The sequence below is a fragment of the Podarcis gaigeae genome (genome assembly GCF_964106915.1).
Source record: "Podarcis gaigeae genome assembly, chromosome: 3".
Lineage (NCBI taxonomy): Eukaryota > Metazoa > Chordata > Lepidosauria > Squamata > Lacertidae > Podarcis > Podarcis gaigeae.
In genome coordinates this window covers 47,204,372-47,223,347 of record NC_139680.1, presented here as the reverse complement: position 1 = coordinate 47,223,347, position 18,976 = coordinate 47,204,372, and the positions used below count along the sequence as shown (strand labels likewise).

The 18,976-nt window shown below is 38.0% G+C and overlaps 1 protein-coding gene across 1 annotated transcript in view; it reads left to right on the top strand.

Moving 5' to 3' along the window:
• ASCC3 (activating signal cointegrator 1 complex subunit 3) overlaps positions 1-18,976 on the top strand; it is a 214,471-nt gene that overhangs the window by 137,309 nt on the left and 58,186 nt on the right. Inside the window, exons 25-34 of the mRNA XM_083731023.1 lie at positions 279-499; positions 832-917; positions 1,821-1,987; positions 2,097-2,242; positions 2,360-2,480; positions 3,950-4,092; positions 15,095-15,232; positions 15,347-15,467; positions 16,728-16,860; positions 17,811-17,936. Coding sequence (XP_083587149.1) covers positions 279-499; positions 832-917; positions 1,821-1,987; positions 2,097-2,242; positions 2,360-2,480; positions 3,950-4,092; positions 15,095-15,232; positions 15,347-15,467; positions 16,728-16,860; positions 17,811-17,936 — 1,402 coding nt within the window. The remainder of the gene's footprint in view (positions 1-278; positions 500-831; positions 918-1,820; positions 1,988-2,096; positions 2,243-2,359; positions 2,481-3,949; positions 4,093-15,094; positions 15,233-15,346; positions 15,468-16,727; positions 16,861-17,810; positions 17,937-18,976) is intronic.

Here is an 18,976-nt window from a genome sequence, read left to right as displayed (position 1 = left end):
AGTAGAACTGCTACTGTATAAGCAGACACCTGTTTTTTCAACGCTTTGGGTATCCTTTTCCTCAACCACAGTGTTTTTCTCCATGATTTAATTACTTTGATATGGCAGATTTTGATCTAGATTTCAATAGGTTTGAAAAGACAATGTGGACAGCATCCTTCACAATCTGGTTCATATATTATGTGTTTTCTAGGGTTTTTGGTGCTGACATTATAAATGATGTGATGTTCCGTGTTGCAAGCTTAAATATATACTAATCGTAATTCCTCAATTTTTAGAATTACTGGATCTCCAGCCTTTACCTATCACAGCTTTGGGACGTCCCGAGTATGAAGCCCTGTATAAATTCACTCATTTCAACCCAATTCAGACGCAGATATTCCATACACTTTATCACACAGATTGTAATGTTCTTCTTGGAGCTCCAACAGGCTCTGGGAAGACAGTTGCAGCAGAACTGGCTATCTTCAGAATTTTCAACAACTATCCTACATCCAAGGTTTGCAAAAACATTTATTTTCCTGAGAAATGTTCGCTTTTTTTATTCTGCTTTTTATTAGTTCAGAACTTGCCATGCAAATGGACAGTGCTATTGTGTAAGAACACTTCTTTCTTATCTGAGTGTGTTCATTAAAAAAATGTTTTACCACATTTGTGAAATGGAAAAACCACTACTAAATATGAATATATTTTTTCCAATGAATGAGAAATGCAAGGAAGTAAACGCAATATGTTGTAGTTGTTTTAAATGCTCTTATTAATTATTTTAAAACCTACAATATGTCTGTGTGTTCACACTTTTTCTTGCTTCCTTTGGCCTTTGTCTTGCAGGCAGTGTATATTGCTCCCCTGAAAGCGCTGGTGCGAGAGAGAATTGAAGACTGGAAAATTAGAATTGAAGAAAAGCTTGGTAAAAAGTAAGCTTGCTTTTTAACATGGTCAGAAATAAAACTTTTTTGTAAAAAAAGAAAGAAAGAAAAGAAAAGCAACAACAATCCTGTAATACCTCATATTCAGATAAAGGTTAGCTTCCATGTCAAAAGAATTGTCAACAGGTAGCATAAAAAAAGAAAGTTGTGTTTTTCAGAACTTGTTGTCCTTTGAGAATTCGGCTGTCTTTACAAGACAGCATAACTTGTACATGACAGTAAAAGTTGTAAAACTTGTAGAGAATAATTTCCTGAAGAGTATTTTTCTGAAGAAAAGTATTTTTCTGAAGAATATTTCTTCAGGCTCAGGATCCTCTCACTATCAAACAGAGAGAGAGAGAGAGAGAGAGAGAGAGAGAGAGAGAGAGAGAGAGAGATATCTTAGCCCAGCAGAAACTTCCTGTACATTGATCTAGCATTAGCTAAGAATCTGTATATGTGATAAATGTTCAGATATTATCTACACACATCACACCTTGAAATCACTTTATAATAGGGATGACTTTATAAAAATCATGACTAGGGTAGATAGAAGATCTGCTGCTTTTCAGCATGGATAAGTAGGGTCCTGTATTAAAATGAATATTGTTTTTCCCTACTGACCTCTAGACTACCACTTTCATGACAACTCCAGCTTTGATCTTGTCTGTAAAAGGAGCTGCTACAACTAGAATGGAGATTGACTACTTTCCATTTTCAGCTAGGGTGATGGATTAGGAAGTCAGCCTTTGGATCCTATTGTTGATTCATCCTAGTCAGAGACAGCAAAGGGTTTGGGGTTTTTCTGCATGTTTATATTAAGGGTTAATGTTCTGGACCTACTGTCTACTCCAAAACGGATATGAATCTGTGTTGTATTGCTTCACAATGACCATTTGACTCCCTTTACAGGGTTGTGGAGTTGACAGGGGATGTGACTCCTGATATGAGGTCAATTGCCCAGGCTGACCTCATTGTTACTACACCAGAGAAGTGGGATGGGGTCAGCAGAAGCTGGCAGAACAGAAGCTATGTTCAAAAAGTTTCCATTCTCATCATAGATGAGATCCATCTGCTAGGTGAGCATCGTTTTCACCATTATTATTGCTGGAATTGAAGTGTGCTCTGGCATTGCGAGTTGAACTTTAAAGAATATTGATGTCTGTTTTCCTTTTCCTCCTTTCCTAGGGGATGAGAGAGGCCCTGTGCTGGAAGTTATTGTGTCTCGTACTAACTTCATCTCATCTCACACAGAAAAGCCTGTCAGAGTTGTTGGTTTGTCGACTGCATTAGCTAATGCCAGGGATCTTGCCGATTGGCTAAATATCAATCAGGTATGCAAAAGACATGAATGCCAGTTGTTTTTGAGAGGAGGGGCACTCTGGCATTGGTTTGGGGATAAAAACAACCTGAGGCATGAACAGTGAACCATTTATATGTTTTCTCTTTAGATGGGGCTATTCAACTTCAGGCCGTCAGTGCGCCCAGTTCCATTGGAAGTACACATTCAGGGCTTCCCAGGCCAGCACTATTGTCCTCGTATGGCTAGCATGAACAAGCCAGCATTTCAGGGTATGCAACCAAAGATACAACTTTATTTTTATAAGTCTGTGCTAGACAAAATGTGTTATGTGTTGTTGTGTATCTTCTTGGGTTGCTTTAAGAAGAATGTTTGTTTGTTTGTTTGTTTGTTTGTTTGTTTGTTTGTTTGTTTCAGCAACATTACCCAGCTTCAGGCCTTGTACATTAAAGATGCTAGCACCACCCATGTCAGTGGAACTTAAATGTATTTCAAACAGAATAATTGAAATTGCTGTTCACATTTGACACTGTGTAAACATTTTTCTATTAATATTTTAAGATTTACAACATAAAACCTTTTGTGGTATTAATTCAGTAAGAGATTTGCTCCTCATGGAAGCATTAAAAAATTGCAAACAGAAGTTGCATGTCAAGCTAAGCTTGCATAATTCTGATTTCAGGGCAATAACCATAAACTTCAGAATATTCAGTGTGTCCAAATATGTCTCTGTTTTCAATTCTTTATTCTTAAACTGGCAAGCGGGATAGATTTAAGAACCACCTTCATATTTTATTGAAACATGTTCTGTGTACGTTCCATAAGGAATATTTATTATATCAATTAAAAAGAAGTCCCCAAATAAATTTTGTGATGTGAACTGCTGTTGATTGTAAGGCGACAGTTGTGAGGTGACTTTTTAGCTGATCTAATTAGCCTTATGACAGAAACTAAGTATTGATTGGGGACTGGAGACCAATCTTGGCAGTTCAGATTATTTACACCTCAAGGAGGAGTATTGTAGAAAAACACTAATGAACAATAAATCTGTCCAGAGCTGTTCAGCTACACCTGTTCCAGAAGCAACAAAAATTCATTAGCTGTCAAGCTTTCTTTAGGCAATAGATATATTGATTTCTATATGAAGACACAATATTTACATTGTCTCCTATCATACTTATGTGTACATGCATTGGTTTCCATTTGCAGAAATGTTTTGCCATGATTTATCCTAAAATTAAGTGGAACTTCAGAAGACTGCATGAAGGGATAAAATCATTTTATATTCAGCAAATCCTTTAGCATTTAAACAAGTATGTGGTACATATTGATAGTATCTGAAACAGTAGCTTGGTGTTCTTAAAACCTTGGCTGATTGATCAAATTGCTATAGAAATTTGATTTATAGAGAGGTTTTCTTTACACTTGTTTGATATAATATGGTTGTGAATGTGTCAACATTTTCCTTTATAATCTCCATTTCACAGCCCATAAAATTTTGTTGCCAGCTGAAACTTTTCATGCTCAGCAAGAAAATACTTAAAAAATAAAACTGGATTGTTTGGCTTGTCTGTTTTGGTATTCGAAGTGCAAAAGCACAACAAAACAATAATAAAAATACCAATTTAAGTCACAGGCAGTTTCCATTCAAATGAATCCATGGCTGATGTAAAGGGATTGTGCAAGGATTGCTGATTAAAGGAAATACATTGCATTGTTCTGAATTTCTGGTTTTCCACAGCTATCAGGAGTCATTCTCCAGCCAAACCAGTTCTTATATTTGTATCATCCAGACGTCAGACTAGACTTACTGCTTTGGAGTTGATTGCTTTTTTGGCAACTGAGGATGATCCAAAACAGTGGCTGAATATGGATGAAAGAGAGGTATACATTTTCTGTTAATTGAATTAGGGGGGTTTCTGGTTTTTCTCTTCTCTTCTCTCCCCTCCCTCCCAATTTCTTTTTACCACCCTTCCATTTTATTTCTTTGCTTTTTTTCTTCAACTTGACATCCTGGCATTCTATCTCACAACAGATCTCAAGGATAGACTAAACTTGCACAATGTGCTCAACTTCTGCTTCCTTTAGATTCCCCCTTCACTGGGACAGGATGAAATCTTCCTGTAACAAATGAAGCAGGCCAGCATACCATAGCTGTGATTTAGCAGCTGTGTGTTCCACCTACCAAAACCAAAAGGTAGCAGCAACTATGGAAGTTCACTCAATGGGAAGCTGGAATGCCCTGCACTGCAGATGGGTGGGAGAGTTACTCCAGAATTTCTCATTTATATACATTCCAACGCCATCAACATTCCATAAGTCCCTGGAAGCTCCTTGCAGTGCTGCTTTTGGAGTGCTTATATTTTCCCTTTTGTTTAAATTTCCAAAGTTACACACTTTTCTGTGCCTAGGGAGTCTCCTGAGTTGGTAAAACTTGCTGCCCTCTTAATTTAGGCGGGCGCAGGTCGTTTGCTTCAAAACTGATGATTTACCTCTGATGTTAAAATTGAGTGGTTGAATTCTCCCCAACCCGTCTTCATATTTCATTGAGTGAAATGTTCTGAGCACCCTATTCTTAATAGTGGTGCACGAAGGGTTAGACTTCAATTACTAGTTAGCTATGTTTTTTGTTGTTCTTAGGTGGCTTGTGGTGTGTTACACATGGTACTCTTGAAATCATATTCAATTGGCAAATAGCAACAAATGATTCAGATCACATATTCAGTATGGTCAAATTCTTAAGAACAAATTGTCACTTAACAGTTCCCATTTTGTATTATGAAAATGACCTTGTATCTCTTAGCCGTTTAGCTAAATGTCACATCTTCCCTTGAGCATTCTAAAAATTACAGAGTGTGTCCTTAGATGGTAATGTCTTTAAAATTTTAACTAAAGCAGTGTTAACTATAACTGTCATCAGTGGTTTAATGCAACATTGTTACTGGACATGATTATTTTTAGGAAGGGTGTTTGACCTCCAAAGCCAAAGCATGCTTACTTGGGAGCAAGTCCCTGAGTTAAATGAGGTTTGTTCTTTAATAAGGGCACTTGTGATTGCAAGCTTTGAGTGCTAGAAATGTTGCTGTAAGCATTGGAACTTATGCTGCTTGCTGAGGTTTGGGTTTTAAAGATACTAAGCAGAAGTATTTATTTAAAAGGTCCACAGACCGTTTGATTGATAGGATATTAATTTGGGAAATTAAATCAGTTTAAGAGGTATTTATGTAAAGGTGGTATGTATAATGATGAATGTGGTGTAAATGAAGGAGAATTAATTTGGAGCAGAACATGGGTGGGGAATTCACTGGATGCGTAAATGGATTGAAGAAGAACCATTTTAGAGATCTTCTGATTGGAGTGGGGGGGGGGGACATTTTGCACAAACTCAGAGAGAGACAGTGCCCGGGGTGTCAGGAATTTTGAGAACATTAGATGCAAGCATATTCTTCCAATTCCAAGGTGTGAAAAAACTGCTCGTCAGCACAACAGCACAAAAATGTTGACAATTGTGGCAAAAAGTTTGGCAATTGTGTAAAAGAGGAGGAGGAAAATTGTCAGGAGGATACTTGTGAAATTAAAACATCCCAGGGGTCCTGTTGCACCATAAAAGCAAATACAATTATTATTGCATAAGCCTTCTATAAGCCATCATCAGTTGCATGAATTGTGCAGGTGTTGGATATTATTTATGCATGGGTGTACATAAAGATAACACACACTGATACCTAGCATTTCTATTCATAGCACATTTCAGTGCTCATACTGCTTCACGTACTTTCAACATCATCATAATCTTTACAACAGCCCTGTAACCTAGGCCAGTACAGTATTATTCCCACCATGTGCAGCTGGGCTGAAGGGTCCAATTCACATACAGTGTACAATACATTTTGTGACTGGCCATGCATCCCGTGGGACCCATTTTGTGGCTGTGGCCATTATATTTTAGTGGGCCTTTCATTCTTATCCACAATACAAAGAGAAAACTCGACAAACTCTGTTTCGGTGCTGCTGCTTCCTCCTCTTCAATGAAATCAGCTGAAATACCTGAAGCTACATAAGAGAAAATAAAATAGAACAAAATTGCAAAGAAGATAACGTCAGGTTCACAATGGTTATTACTGATTTGACACCTTAAGTACTTAAGTTTGTATCTCCTGAGTTGCAAGTGATATAGGCCTTTAGGTTTTAACACATTCCTAAGGACAGGAAAAACTACTTGACAGGGTGTACAGTGCATTGGGAGAGCTTCCTTAATATCCAAACATTTTTAATACAGCACACGATCATCTGAATTGTACTGTAGCATAAGCAAGGAGAAAGAGAATTCATTGTGCAGATGTTGTTGATAAGAGAGAGGTTTATGTGATATCTACAGTGGCCATGGAACAGAACTGATGGGGGCAAGATTTTTGAGTTGTGAGCTAATAAAATAGTTTCTGCTTTTGAATAGTTCTTAAAGTAGAGTCTACTTAAGGACATTCAATTATCCAAAGGCAGTTAAGATTTAGGAAATGGCTGACAAACCTTCAGAAGCAATGCTAGTCTTAGAAAGATTTTTGAAATCACTGGAAGGATTCTAGAAGCTTTGACATACAAATTCATAGACATCTCTGAAAGTTGGTTGGCTTAAAATCACCTTTTCGACTTTTCATTTATTTAGGTGTTTTGAAGCCAAGTGATCTGCTTTTACCAAATTCTTCTTCAATTACAATTTTAGACCTAAATTATTTTGGCTAGGTTATAGGTGTCTTATTGAACAGATGCAAGTTGTTTGGCCCCCATGAAAAGTTTCTACCTTCCACTTTTCCACTGAGCCAGTCCTCAGAAAATCACTGTACGGCAGCAGTAAGTCAGGATAAAAACTTTGGTAGGCCAGATGTGGTCTGTAGGCTTTAATGTTTTCTGTTATTGTTTTAAAGTCTCCTCTTCTTCCACCTTGGTTGTGAGAGTTCATGTAAACAATGTTATTGCAGAGCATCAGCACCTCCTGTGAGGGCAAATAGATTTGTAGATTCAGTATCTTCTTCAGGACAGACAACATTTGGCATAGTTATTTCAGACTGATGGACAGAACTAAGCTTCCTAAAGCAACATATACATCAGAAGGCTCAGTTTGGTCAGAATCAAGTATACACTTCCAGAGATAATGCTAAATACATTATTCCTGGTAAATGAGCCACCATAGCTTCTAGAGGGCTGTGACAATTTGTGTCCTGGGCTTTTTAGACTTGTCTACCCATGTACTATCTGAAACCAAAGGGGCACATTGTTTGCCAGATGTGAAATATATTGGCATTATTTTCAGCTCTCCTACCCTACTACAGGTGCTGGGAGCAATTGTAGGAGATGACTAATACTGTCGCTTTTTAAATCCCAGTTGATTAATCCAGGTCAGTTGCCTTTTATTACATTCTTTTTAAGAAAACTCTTCAGCTGATGATTGTAGACGGAGCTGCCCATTCAACACAAGGCTGAAACACCTATATGTCATGCTGTCCCATTCTGAGAATATCCTGTGTTGTCTGTTACCTGCTAGAGCACAAAAGAGATAGAAAATTACTAGGTGTGTCACCAGTTTGAGCAGTCCAGGCTATTCTGACAATTTGACAGATCTAGCAGACACAGCCTTATGTAAGTGTTACTCATGTATACCAGCTAGAGTGGAACAGCACTTTTAGCTTTGCTCCAACATCAGCTCATCTTTCTTAAAGAACTGTGTGTTTTGTGTGACTGTCTTGCCTGTATAAAAAAGCAAATGTGTGAGGTTCTCTTCTGGCGTGAGGCCTTTGTGCCACTGGGAGCCCCCTACAAATGAGGAGATGCTCACACATTTGCTTTTTGTGTGTCCCCACACTGGTTTGTATTTGTGTTCCCTACACACAAGTAACACATGCTTAGGTCATAGTAACCAAAGCCAGATGCAAGTGAGCAATGTGCTCACAGTACTGAGAACAAACTTTGGTGCCTCGCATTCTTACATCAAGGGAAACAGTCATATTTTTTTCTGTTTAAAGGGTCTATGACAGTTTCCCTGAAGATTCATGTTTTGGAAGCAATAGTAGTATAGCCTCACTAGACATAGTAGTGTGATTTGCTTTGCTTTTAATGTATTTAATCACAAGGTTTAGCTCCTTGTGATTGATCAGTGTAGGTGAAACAAAACTAAGGAGATTTATTTATAGGGTATATTTATATTTATAGGGTATATTTATTTATGTAACTCCTAAACTGCAAAGAGGGCATCCAACAGATTCAGTCCTGTGTAACGTACAATATTGTGCCAATTACCTAGGAAAGATCCTGTTGAAAACAGAAGCTAGTTCCTGTGACAAATGTAAAAAGTGCAACATACTAAATTAGTATTTGCTTGGATTTGATTCTCTTTACTCTAGTCTGAAATTTTAACAGATGAGACTCATGAGGAGAAGGGAAATCTAGTACTGGTATGTGGCTTTTAAACTACAATTGCAACTTCTTTCCACAGTGTATTTAGTACTGTAAACATCTACAGCTTGTTAAGATTGTACTACAGCTAATTTAATAAAGCTAATGTAGCATCTTTTAAACAATGACGCTTAGTAACACTTAGGAAGGCCGCATCCAATTCCTGCTAAGAACATTGAAAAGACTACCACATGATTGTGGAAGGCGGTGGAGGCCTTTATAGCTTCTGAACAGGAAACTGCATGTGCAGCTGTGAATATGAAGCAAAATGTGTGTGCATGTATACAGAGGAATATGCTTCCTATATAGATCTAAAAATAGAAGTTTAAAAAACTGCTCTGTTTAGAGAGTGTCAAGAGAGTGTCAAGCATATCCTTTTGCTTCTAACATTCATATCAATAACTTAATATTTTCAATATGATTTTCAAAGAAAGAAAAATAGAGTGGTTTTGAACATGTGACAGCTCTCTCTCTCCAATTTTAAAGGCAATGTTAGGGCAATCTGTAGTTTGTGGGTGAAATTTAATGCTGCTTCTCTGTTCACAAAATGTATTTTGATCCATCAGAAAGAGAGAAAGAAAGGTGATTATCTCTCATTGTCCCTTCTGTCTGCAGGCCTCTACCACCACTTCCTGGAGAGTACCCCAACCCTTTGGGACAGATCTTTTGGGGGTGCAAAGGTCTGCAGTGTGGAGGGAATTTGGGGCAAATATCCTTCCCTTTTCTTACATTAGTAAATGTCTCTGCTAGATCAAAAGCCATTTCACAAGCAGAATGGCAGCACTGGATTTCACCCAAATATATTTCTTTAATCATTTCTTCTCAGGGCTTTTAATATTCTGAAACAAATACGTTTGGGTTGGATGAAGGCATGCCCTTCCACAAATGGAAAAGCTCTTTCCATTCGCAGAAGAGATTCTGATTCAGCAAATGCTGCCATAACAGGAAGGAGGGAAATGATTTCTGTAACCCACATCACTGGCTCCTATTCTGTTCCATGGGGTCCCCTAATCATTTGGAGCAGATTTTTGGTGACCAGAGGAAAAAAGTTTCGGGGGGGGGGGAGGCTCCCTTTCCTTGAGTCAGGAAGTGTCCCTTGAGCAGAACTCCACTCACAGGAAACCTGGAAATCTGTCTTTGTAAAATAATGTCAATTGCTCCTATTTTAAACCCAATATTTTTTTTAGCTAGGCTTTCACCTTTTTTAAAAAAATTAAAATTAAAACGTTTGTTGTGACAGGGTTGGGATCTTTTCTATGAGTTGACAGATTCAGCAGGAAATTTTTAAAAATACACAGTAAATCTCTCTGTATTTTAGAATTCAATTTTTAAAATTCTATTCATTTATATTAGGATTGCGTGTGTGTTTCTTGTTTATATGTATTTATCCTGCCTTTCCCCCTCAAACATCTTAAGGAAAGATATGTATTTTATCTTCACAACAACCCTATAAGGTAGATTAGACTGAAAAATAGTAACTGGCTGGAAGTCACCCAGGAAGCTTTGTGGCTGAGTGGGGATTTGAGTAGACACCTCCCAAATCAGGCCCCATTCGGTATCCACTGTTGCTGCATGGATGGTGCTTAGAATGAGGCTGAATCCATGTAGTCCTTTCTCAGGATTTGCAGTGTCTCTTCCTTCTGCAGTGTTGTGCTTTATCATAAAAAAAATGCCATTTAACTTTTAACGCAGCAGCACTTTAACTAAACTCAACATCTGTGCCAGATGTGAAATGTGTAATTATATTTTCTTTTAAAGACTTCATAACTTTCCTGATTCTTTTGTTCAGCCCATCTTTCTTTCTTTTTTACCAGCCATTTCAGACAATCGATAAGCATTATGCAGTGGCATATGGTCTGGGTCTGATGTGCTTTGAAAAGGGTACAGAGTACTAATAATGAGGATTCTGCGAAAATGGGAAAACCAGGGCGGCAGATATGCTTTGAGAAAGTATGGGGTTTTAGCATCTTGAAACAATATATCACACTCAAAGGGACAGAATTGGGCTGCACAATCTGTTAGCTCATTCTTGTCCAATCTGGTCTCCTCCTTTCTTTTGGAGCCAGTGTTGTCATCAACTTGCTGAATTATACCCTGACTGGAATGAATTTCAGACTCAGGGTAATGTATCTACTTAAATGGAATTCTATCTTTCTACGAAAAGCTTTTTAGGTATAATAAATTTTTTAAAATATATTTTTAAACCCTGGTAACGTGAAATTGTTCAGAATTTTTCATGTGTGGAAGGAGTGAGAGAGAAAATACAGTGTTTTAGTCTGAGAAAAATCTTGCTGGTGTTGTCATGAGATTTCCCCCCCGCTCCTTGCAACTTTTTTTAAAAAAAAATGTTATTTATGTTACAAAAGGAATCTTAAGTGCATCTTTCAAAGATCACTTTTAAATGGCACATTCATCGTTAAATTATATAACATGAGGGCTATACTTTTTTCGGAGTTTAAAAATCAACAGGTCACATCAGAGTGGGTTGGATCGCTTTTATTATTAATATTAATGTTTTAACCAGCCCACTTCAAATGAGCAAACCTTAGCTGAGCGACTGAAAACACAGTTTTCTTACTGCTTCAAATTAATTTTGATAACAAATGCATCTGGTAAATGTACTGTGCCTTTTCATGGTTAACACTTGTTCATGCTTTCCAAAGAGCTGTTATGTACGCGTGTTAATGTGTACACAGGTTTTCTTTTGGCAGTGATGTCTTGAGCAAAGCTAGAAAAATCATTAAAGTTTGCTTCATGCTTGAGATGGGCAGTTTGCAAACATCTTGCACTGATAGCCATCTCCGAGGTTTCACGAGAACTATTATCTCAGCATAGTTGATCTGGCAATTGTCCTTCCAGCATTCCTCATGTTTTGTCGTATTTTATAAGGTGAATGGAATATGCATGCAAAAATAGACTCCAGGAAAGTGGTTTTCCAGAAGACAAATTGTTGTTAAGAATTTTTAAAGCTGTGGAATGTGCTTCTGGGTAAAATAGGTGTTTGGAGTTTTTTTATTACGCTGATTTATGTGAAAGTGAGGGGGGTCTGCTAAAAATGGCCAAGATTCCCCGCTGCTAGAATGACAGGCTCACAGTGCATATGCCAGCACTCCTGCTAAGGGTCCTTTAGTTTTGCTGTGTTAAATTACACAGCTTTGCAGGTATAGCTAACAGCACGGCAGGACATTGCTTTAGTACAAAGGCAGTGGGTGGATTGGGAGGGGATGAATAACATCATCAGCACAGCAAATGGTAAGAACTTCCTCTGTGAACAAATGTCCAGCAGTGTAATGGGGAGAGATGTTCTGTGCTTAAAACTTTGATAACAACCAGGAGGGGAAGTATAAAGTTGATTGGCCAAAGTAAACAAGAAAACAATTTCATGTTTTTATATTTCTTGGAGGTCTGAGCATTTCACTGATGTTGAGCTAGAATAAATAGCACTATAACTACACTGCCGCAGGTCTTGCAACATAAGCCAATCTTAAAAGGGATGTGGCTGATCTGTGCAATGTTCCCTACTTACAAATACAATGAATATACGCACTAGGTATACTTGATCCTTTTAAATATCATTGCATGTTTTCCTCCCAAACAGTGAACCAAATGTTTTAGCTACAGGACCCCAATTGTGGAGCAGGCAGTTTACAATGACTGGTTCCTGGCTCAAAAAATTGTTTGAAAATCAAAGGTTTTGATTAAACTATTTCATTGATATGTTGGCTCTTCAACACAAAGCTTATTTTACTTCTTGGAACAGTGATTAGAAGTTTCAAAGAATTCATACCCCAAACACACACACCCCACACACAAAAATCAGTTGTTGCTCCTTTACAGAAAGCTGTGGGCTCCCTTTATAATCCACTATAAAATAGTGTCTTTGTTTAAGATGTATGTTAAAGACGGCCTCACTTTTATTCTTCTACCGTTGCATTTATCTCCATGCACTGTATTCATTCATTCTACCCATCCAGTTGAGCTTCTGTAAATGTATGATTTCCTTATGTTCCCATCCAATACTCTGGTGCACACATCAAACTTTCATTTTCCAGTGATTTACAATAAGCATTTGGGTAGCAGCGTCTATCCTTAGGCTGATCTAGGAGCTTTCCTCAGATCATGTAAATTGGCAGCAAGCAGAACCAAAACATCACTTCAGAAAACTGGGTTCCCTGTTGTGCATCATTGTCAGATCATTGTTGCGGGATTTACATTATATTTGGCTCTTTGGGCTTGACAAACTAGTCTAAATAGGTGAGATATGAATAGATTGTATTAATTTTAAGAGTTTTGTGAATTAAATGACATTTTGCCATAATTTTACAAGTATACAGTAATATTGGTATTACATGTTCACATGATACAATTTACTATTTACTCAAATTTTTAAAAAGAAAAACAGATAAGGTCCCTGGCACCTCTAGATAAGGCTCAGAAAGACTTGCATCTGAAAACCTGGAGAGCTTCTGCCAGTCAGTGCAGAGATAATACTGGATAGTTGGTTGTACTTGATAGACATGAAAGAATCTTCATGAAAGATTTTTTTTTCTTTTTTATTGAATTATTATTTTTTTGTTAAGTGACAAATAGCAAATAGTATAGCAAGAATAATAGAAGGTACAACATTTCCTTTTACAAAAACAATTTACAGACATCTGTACAATGTCAATGCTCTTTGAATTAAAGGATTGGCCTCTTACAATACCAAGGTACCCAACAGTAAATATAGTTCAGCATTTTATTGTGTTTTATAGTAGCAACATGCAATAAATGGGCTCCTTTTTTCGATGAATTTTTCATCAATTTGTCTCCCTTCTCATATTTTGAGAATATTGTTTAGTTTTTACAATTGAACGCTATCCCATACTCTTACCATCCAGTTGTCCAGTACTGGCACATTAATTTTTTTTCAACTTAGAATTACCATATGGGCCACTGTTTAAAAGTGTGCTGTTTCCCTGTCTTCTAAAATAACAAGGTATTTTACGTGTCACAGTTCTGTAACTGCGCAGTGGTGAAACATTTACTTTTATATACTTGTTTCTTCTAGTACAGCAATCTGGAAGTGTCTTAGTTGGAGGCATGACCAAAATACATTCAACGTATCTGTGTTGTAGTTTTGCGTCTTCAGCATAGAATATTGATGTAGCTGGCATTAAATACCACCTGGAAATGAGTGTTATTGGAGACTAATACTAACAGTTAGTTGAACTGTATGTGTGGTGTTAAGCTAGATTTTATTCAGAGTAGATCCACTGAAATTAATGGACCTACCACAGCTATGCTCATTAATTTCAATTGGTCTTCTCTGAATTAAAGCTAGTTGAATACCACCCTGTGTTTCTATAACTATTTATGAAAGGTTTCTTAAAATGTAAAACTATTATACCATGTGGCTATTTTTAAAGTCCATGAACTAAAGACCATGCCACTTTCAGTATGCCACTCACATTATTTCTAGACAACACATCTTATGCTGCCTTGAACAATGTTTCTGAAGCTTGCCCAAGTTTGAGGCAGGTTGTGAGATACCATGGAGGAGTACTTTCCAAAGAAGGCAATTCAGAAGGCCCACCTTGAGGGTTTCTACATGCACACCTTTGCATCAGTATGCAAATATGTACTGCTTGAATAATCCTTTTATAATTTCAAAAGTAGTATGAAACTCATGGGGGGTTTGCTTTCTGAAAGTTACCGTGTTTTTCCGTGTATAAGACACCCCCATGTGTAAGACAACCCCCTTTTTTAACCCAAAATTAAGAAATTAAATTGCTTAGCTTTTTTGGGGGGTGGGGGAGGTCACTTCCGCCAATCGCTCACCCGCCTGCCCGCCACTGCCGATCACTTGCCACAGCCACCGCCAATCGCACACCTCGCTGCAGCCGCCAATTGTCCTGCCACTCGCAGCCACCAACAGCCCACCTGCCCACTTGCCGCAGCCGCCAATTGCCTGCCTGCCTCGCCACAGCCACCAATCACCTGGCCACTTGCCGCAGCCAATCGCCAGCAGGCCTTGCCGCAGTTACCAATCACCCGCCCAATCGCCGCTGCCAATCTCCTGCTTGCTGCTGCCATTAATCGCACGTCCCCCCTCTGCATTCACTATTCGTGTATAAGCCAACATCCAATTTTTGCCTATTTTTTTAAAGCAAAACGTATTGTCTTATACACGGAAAAATACGGTATATTAATAATATGTGGAGAGCATTATAAAGGTGACTATGTGTTTGTATAGCTTATTGTTCCCCTCCCCTTCCTGATGCTTCTCTATTTGCTTGCTTCTGTGAATTCCTTAATGAAGAGACTGTCTTTTTCCTCTGTTTACTACTAAGACTGTATAGTATATTGATAAGTATTTACTAATGTCATATTGCTGGGGGGAAATGCTCTGGAAGATTCTTAGATTAATCCTTTTTTATTTTATTTTTTGTTATTGCAGATGAGTGTCATCATAGGAACAATCAGAGAGTCCAATCTCAAACTGACCCTTGCTTTTGGAATAGGCATCCACCATGCTGGCCTGCATGAACGAGACAGAAAAACTGTTGAAGAGTTATTTGTGAATTGCAAAATCCAAGTATGCTTGTTCTGTAATATTATACTAAGATGTTCTTATTCATTTCTTAAACTTCTGTTTACGTCACACAGAGGTCCTTTATATATTTTTAATCTTGTATCTTTTTCTTTTTAGGTCCTTATTGCTACTAGCACGTTAGCCTGGGGTGTCAATTTTCCAGCGCATTTAGTAATTGTTAAAGGGACAGAATTTTATGATGGAAAAACAAGGCGTTATGTTGATTACCCAATTACAGGTATTGTCAGAAATCACAAAACTCTTAGAAAAAATACATGTTATAATTAACTACTGATATCCATGAACATGGAAGTTAAATATGGAAGCTGAAATAGAGCTGTCATATCTTTTGTTCAGTTTCTTTAGCAATGGTAAACTTTTAGCTGTGCTTTGAGAATACTGAATTGGAATAATTGAGTGGAATTTGATAGCAAAGAACAATATCTGAGAAGAGAGAACAAATCGGGAGGGTATGGTATAACAAATTTTTTTAAAGTCACTATTGAACAAACATACCATAAAGTGCATACAAGAAAATGATATATAGCTTATTCGATATATTATATGGATGAATAATAATCTGATCTTAATTAACTTGCCTTATTTAATTGTTTAATCTCAAAGCATATGAGAGTAGCCAGGCATTTAGTTTCAGTTTCTTACCTGCAACATTGCAGGTTAGATGGGGAATACTTGTCATTGTTTTGATTTCAGCATTGCTTCAAAAAAAAAATTATCAGCATAAAACTACTCAAATGGGAACAGAGAAGTATATTAGGAGAAGGCCAGTACCTTTACCCTAGAATACCACTGAACAGAGTATAGGAAACTATGTGAACTGATATAGCTCAGGGGTAGAGTCCATGCTTTGCACACAGATGTGCTATCTCCACTTAAAAAGTATCTCAGATAGCAGAACTGGGTCTACTAGGAAATTTCATATATTTGTATTCTAGACTTGTCAGTTTTGTATCAGCCATGTGGAACAAAGGCTATTTGAGGCAGTGGCGTAGCGTGGGTTGTCAGCACCCGGGGCAAGGCAAGTAATTTGCACCCCCTAACCGTGGATTTTAGTAGGGGCAGAGAGCTGCAAGTGCATACGCGCGCCCCCCAGATGTTGCGCCCGGTGCGGCCAGCCCCCCCTGCACCCCCTACGCTACGCCACTGATTTGAGGTGAGGCGTCTTGCTAAAGCATTTGGACGGGGCGTTTGGGAGGCTTGAAACAAGATTCCCAAACCTCATTTTATTGAGACTTTGCAAAATCAAAGTTCGACTTTCAGATACGAGTATGTAGCCAGATGTTGCAAATAAACATTAGGAAAAGAACAGTTTTAGTGTAAATTTTCTGGTCCTTTTTCCAGTTTAAATATTCATATATCTTTTAATCAATATTTGTGCTGTTTATAAGGGTGGTGCTGTATCTGGACATTTGCCTTAATATAAAAAAAAACAGTACTCCACAGTGTGCTTAATGTTGTCATCAATTTACATTTGCAGATGTTCTTCAGATGATGGGACGTGCTGGGAGGCCTCAGTTTGATGATCAAGGAAAAGCAGTGATTCTGGTTCATGACATCAAGAAAGACTTCTACAAAAAATTTCTTTATGAGCCTTTCCCAGTAGAATCAAGGTAAAAAATAATAATACCACAGTTAATTTGGGGAAACGTGATTCACAAAGGCACTGTATTTCACAGAACTACAAACGGAAAAGTTATCATCTTCAGATAATCCAAATTCTATTTCATGTGGAGGTTTCTCCTAGATACTCAATTTATATTTCCAAGTTACACCCTATTGCCAAGATAATTCCTTTGTCAGACTGCAATCCTAACTCCACTTAACTGGGAGTAAGCTTCATTGAATGCAGTTGGACTTTGCTGAAAATTCCTTTGCTGAGTAGACTTAGCTACAATTTTTGGCACTAAGTCTTGATTACATGTATCTAAGGTAGATGACAACATTGTATCTGTGGTGAAATCTGCCTTTTTTTCCTGCTGCTACCTAAACACACAAATCCCAACACATAAAGTTATTGGGCTGTGGAGGTGGGGTAGCTAAAAAGGCAAGTGGATAAGACAATAGATGAAACAGTGGCAACAAAAGCAACATTGTTCACAAACAGACATCATTTTAAAGTTTCTGGTGTCTCGGTGTCTGTTGGGAGATCCTCAGCCCATTAGTCCAGTAATTTTTGATAGCCCCTAGGCAGAGAGATGTTTCATCTATGAGCATAACGGCTGGTAGCAGGTGCTAGAATAGCAGTATCCTTCTCAAATGCTATTTCCCCATTTTAGACAGTCTCTAAAGTCGTATCCATTTCAAGCTGCTTTCTCCGTAAAAGATACTGTGGTCCTGCTGCCCTAAAAGGCAGTCTATAAGTAACTTAATTTAAAAGGGGGAAAAAGTGCTCACTGGAATCAGTCCAGGTACTGCAGCCAGTTTTTACAGATTTTAACATCTGTAGTCAGATAAGATTAGCTATCTACCCACTCCAGTTGAGTGTTTTGAGTACATAATACTATTCCACAATTAATCTAAGTGAAATGGTGCCATTTTAATTTTTGTTGATTTGTTTTAGTTTACTGGAAGTTCTGTCTGATCACTTAAATGCTGAAATTGCAGCTGGAACTATAACTTCAAAGCAAGATGCAATGGATTATATCACCTGGACCTACTTTTTCCGTCGCCTTATCATGAATCCAAGGTGAGCTGTTAAGAAATTGAGAACCAGTGAGGTTTAGTGTGCATAGTAGGGAACCTTGAATACCTTGGTTTATATCCCCTCTCGCTTATGGACATGCTGGCCATATCACTTAGATATTTTTTTCTAAGTCCTTCCTTTGTAAAATGGAAACTTTGTAGACACCCTGTAGATTGGTAATAGTATGGTAAATCACTTTGACCCTTGTTTACTACAGAAATCATAACTAGACCAACAAAAAGAGTGGGTTCTTTAAAAAAAAGTACAGTTTGTGTATTTTCCTTTTTCTGTTTTGAAAAAAGAGAAAGAGGACAGGACAATCCTTTCACCCTTGCTTCATCCCTTCCACATACTTTTTTTGCCCACTTCAGCTGTTGAGATCCTCTCATGGAAGCAGACTTTGCTTTATGTATCACTTTCAGAATCAGAGACAGTAGGCCTAAATCAAAATTTACATCCAGGTTTAAAAGCTGTCTATCCACACTGCTTTTTTTCAGTGGAATGAACACTCTGGCACACATTTGATGTAGTGTAGATGACGGGTAACCTCTGAGTCCACATTCCATTGCAGGCAGTCTACTGATTCTAAACTCAGAAATGCATTTGGCAGTGTATCTGATTCACTCCTTATCATTTTGAAGAATATTGGGGCAGGAGAGGGGGTCTGATTCAAAGAAAGTATGGAAACATTGTCAGAGGCCTGGTCTTACGCAAACACCCTACTGTTCCACAAGTGTGTTGCAAGTCACTTAGTTCCCTCCAAACTAACTCCTGACTGAGTGCTCAACGTTACACATGTTTCTCTGGTGTCTACATATAGTAGCAGCATGTTAACATAAATGCATAGCTTTTGATCCTCACTGGTTGGGAAAGCCGGATTTGCCTGCATACCTCAGGGCCCTTTCCATCTATAGGATCCCCCTCTGGACACCTCTCAGGATTCATCTGCTATAACAGTGGAGTCAAGGTCCTGGTGGAAACAAATGATTTTATCTTCAAAATGAAGCTTAGGGTTTAGTCATGTTGAATATATTTCAGTACAG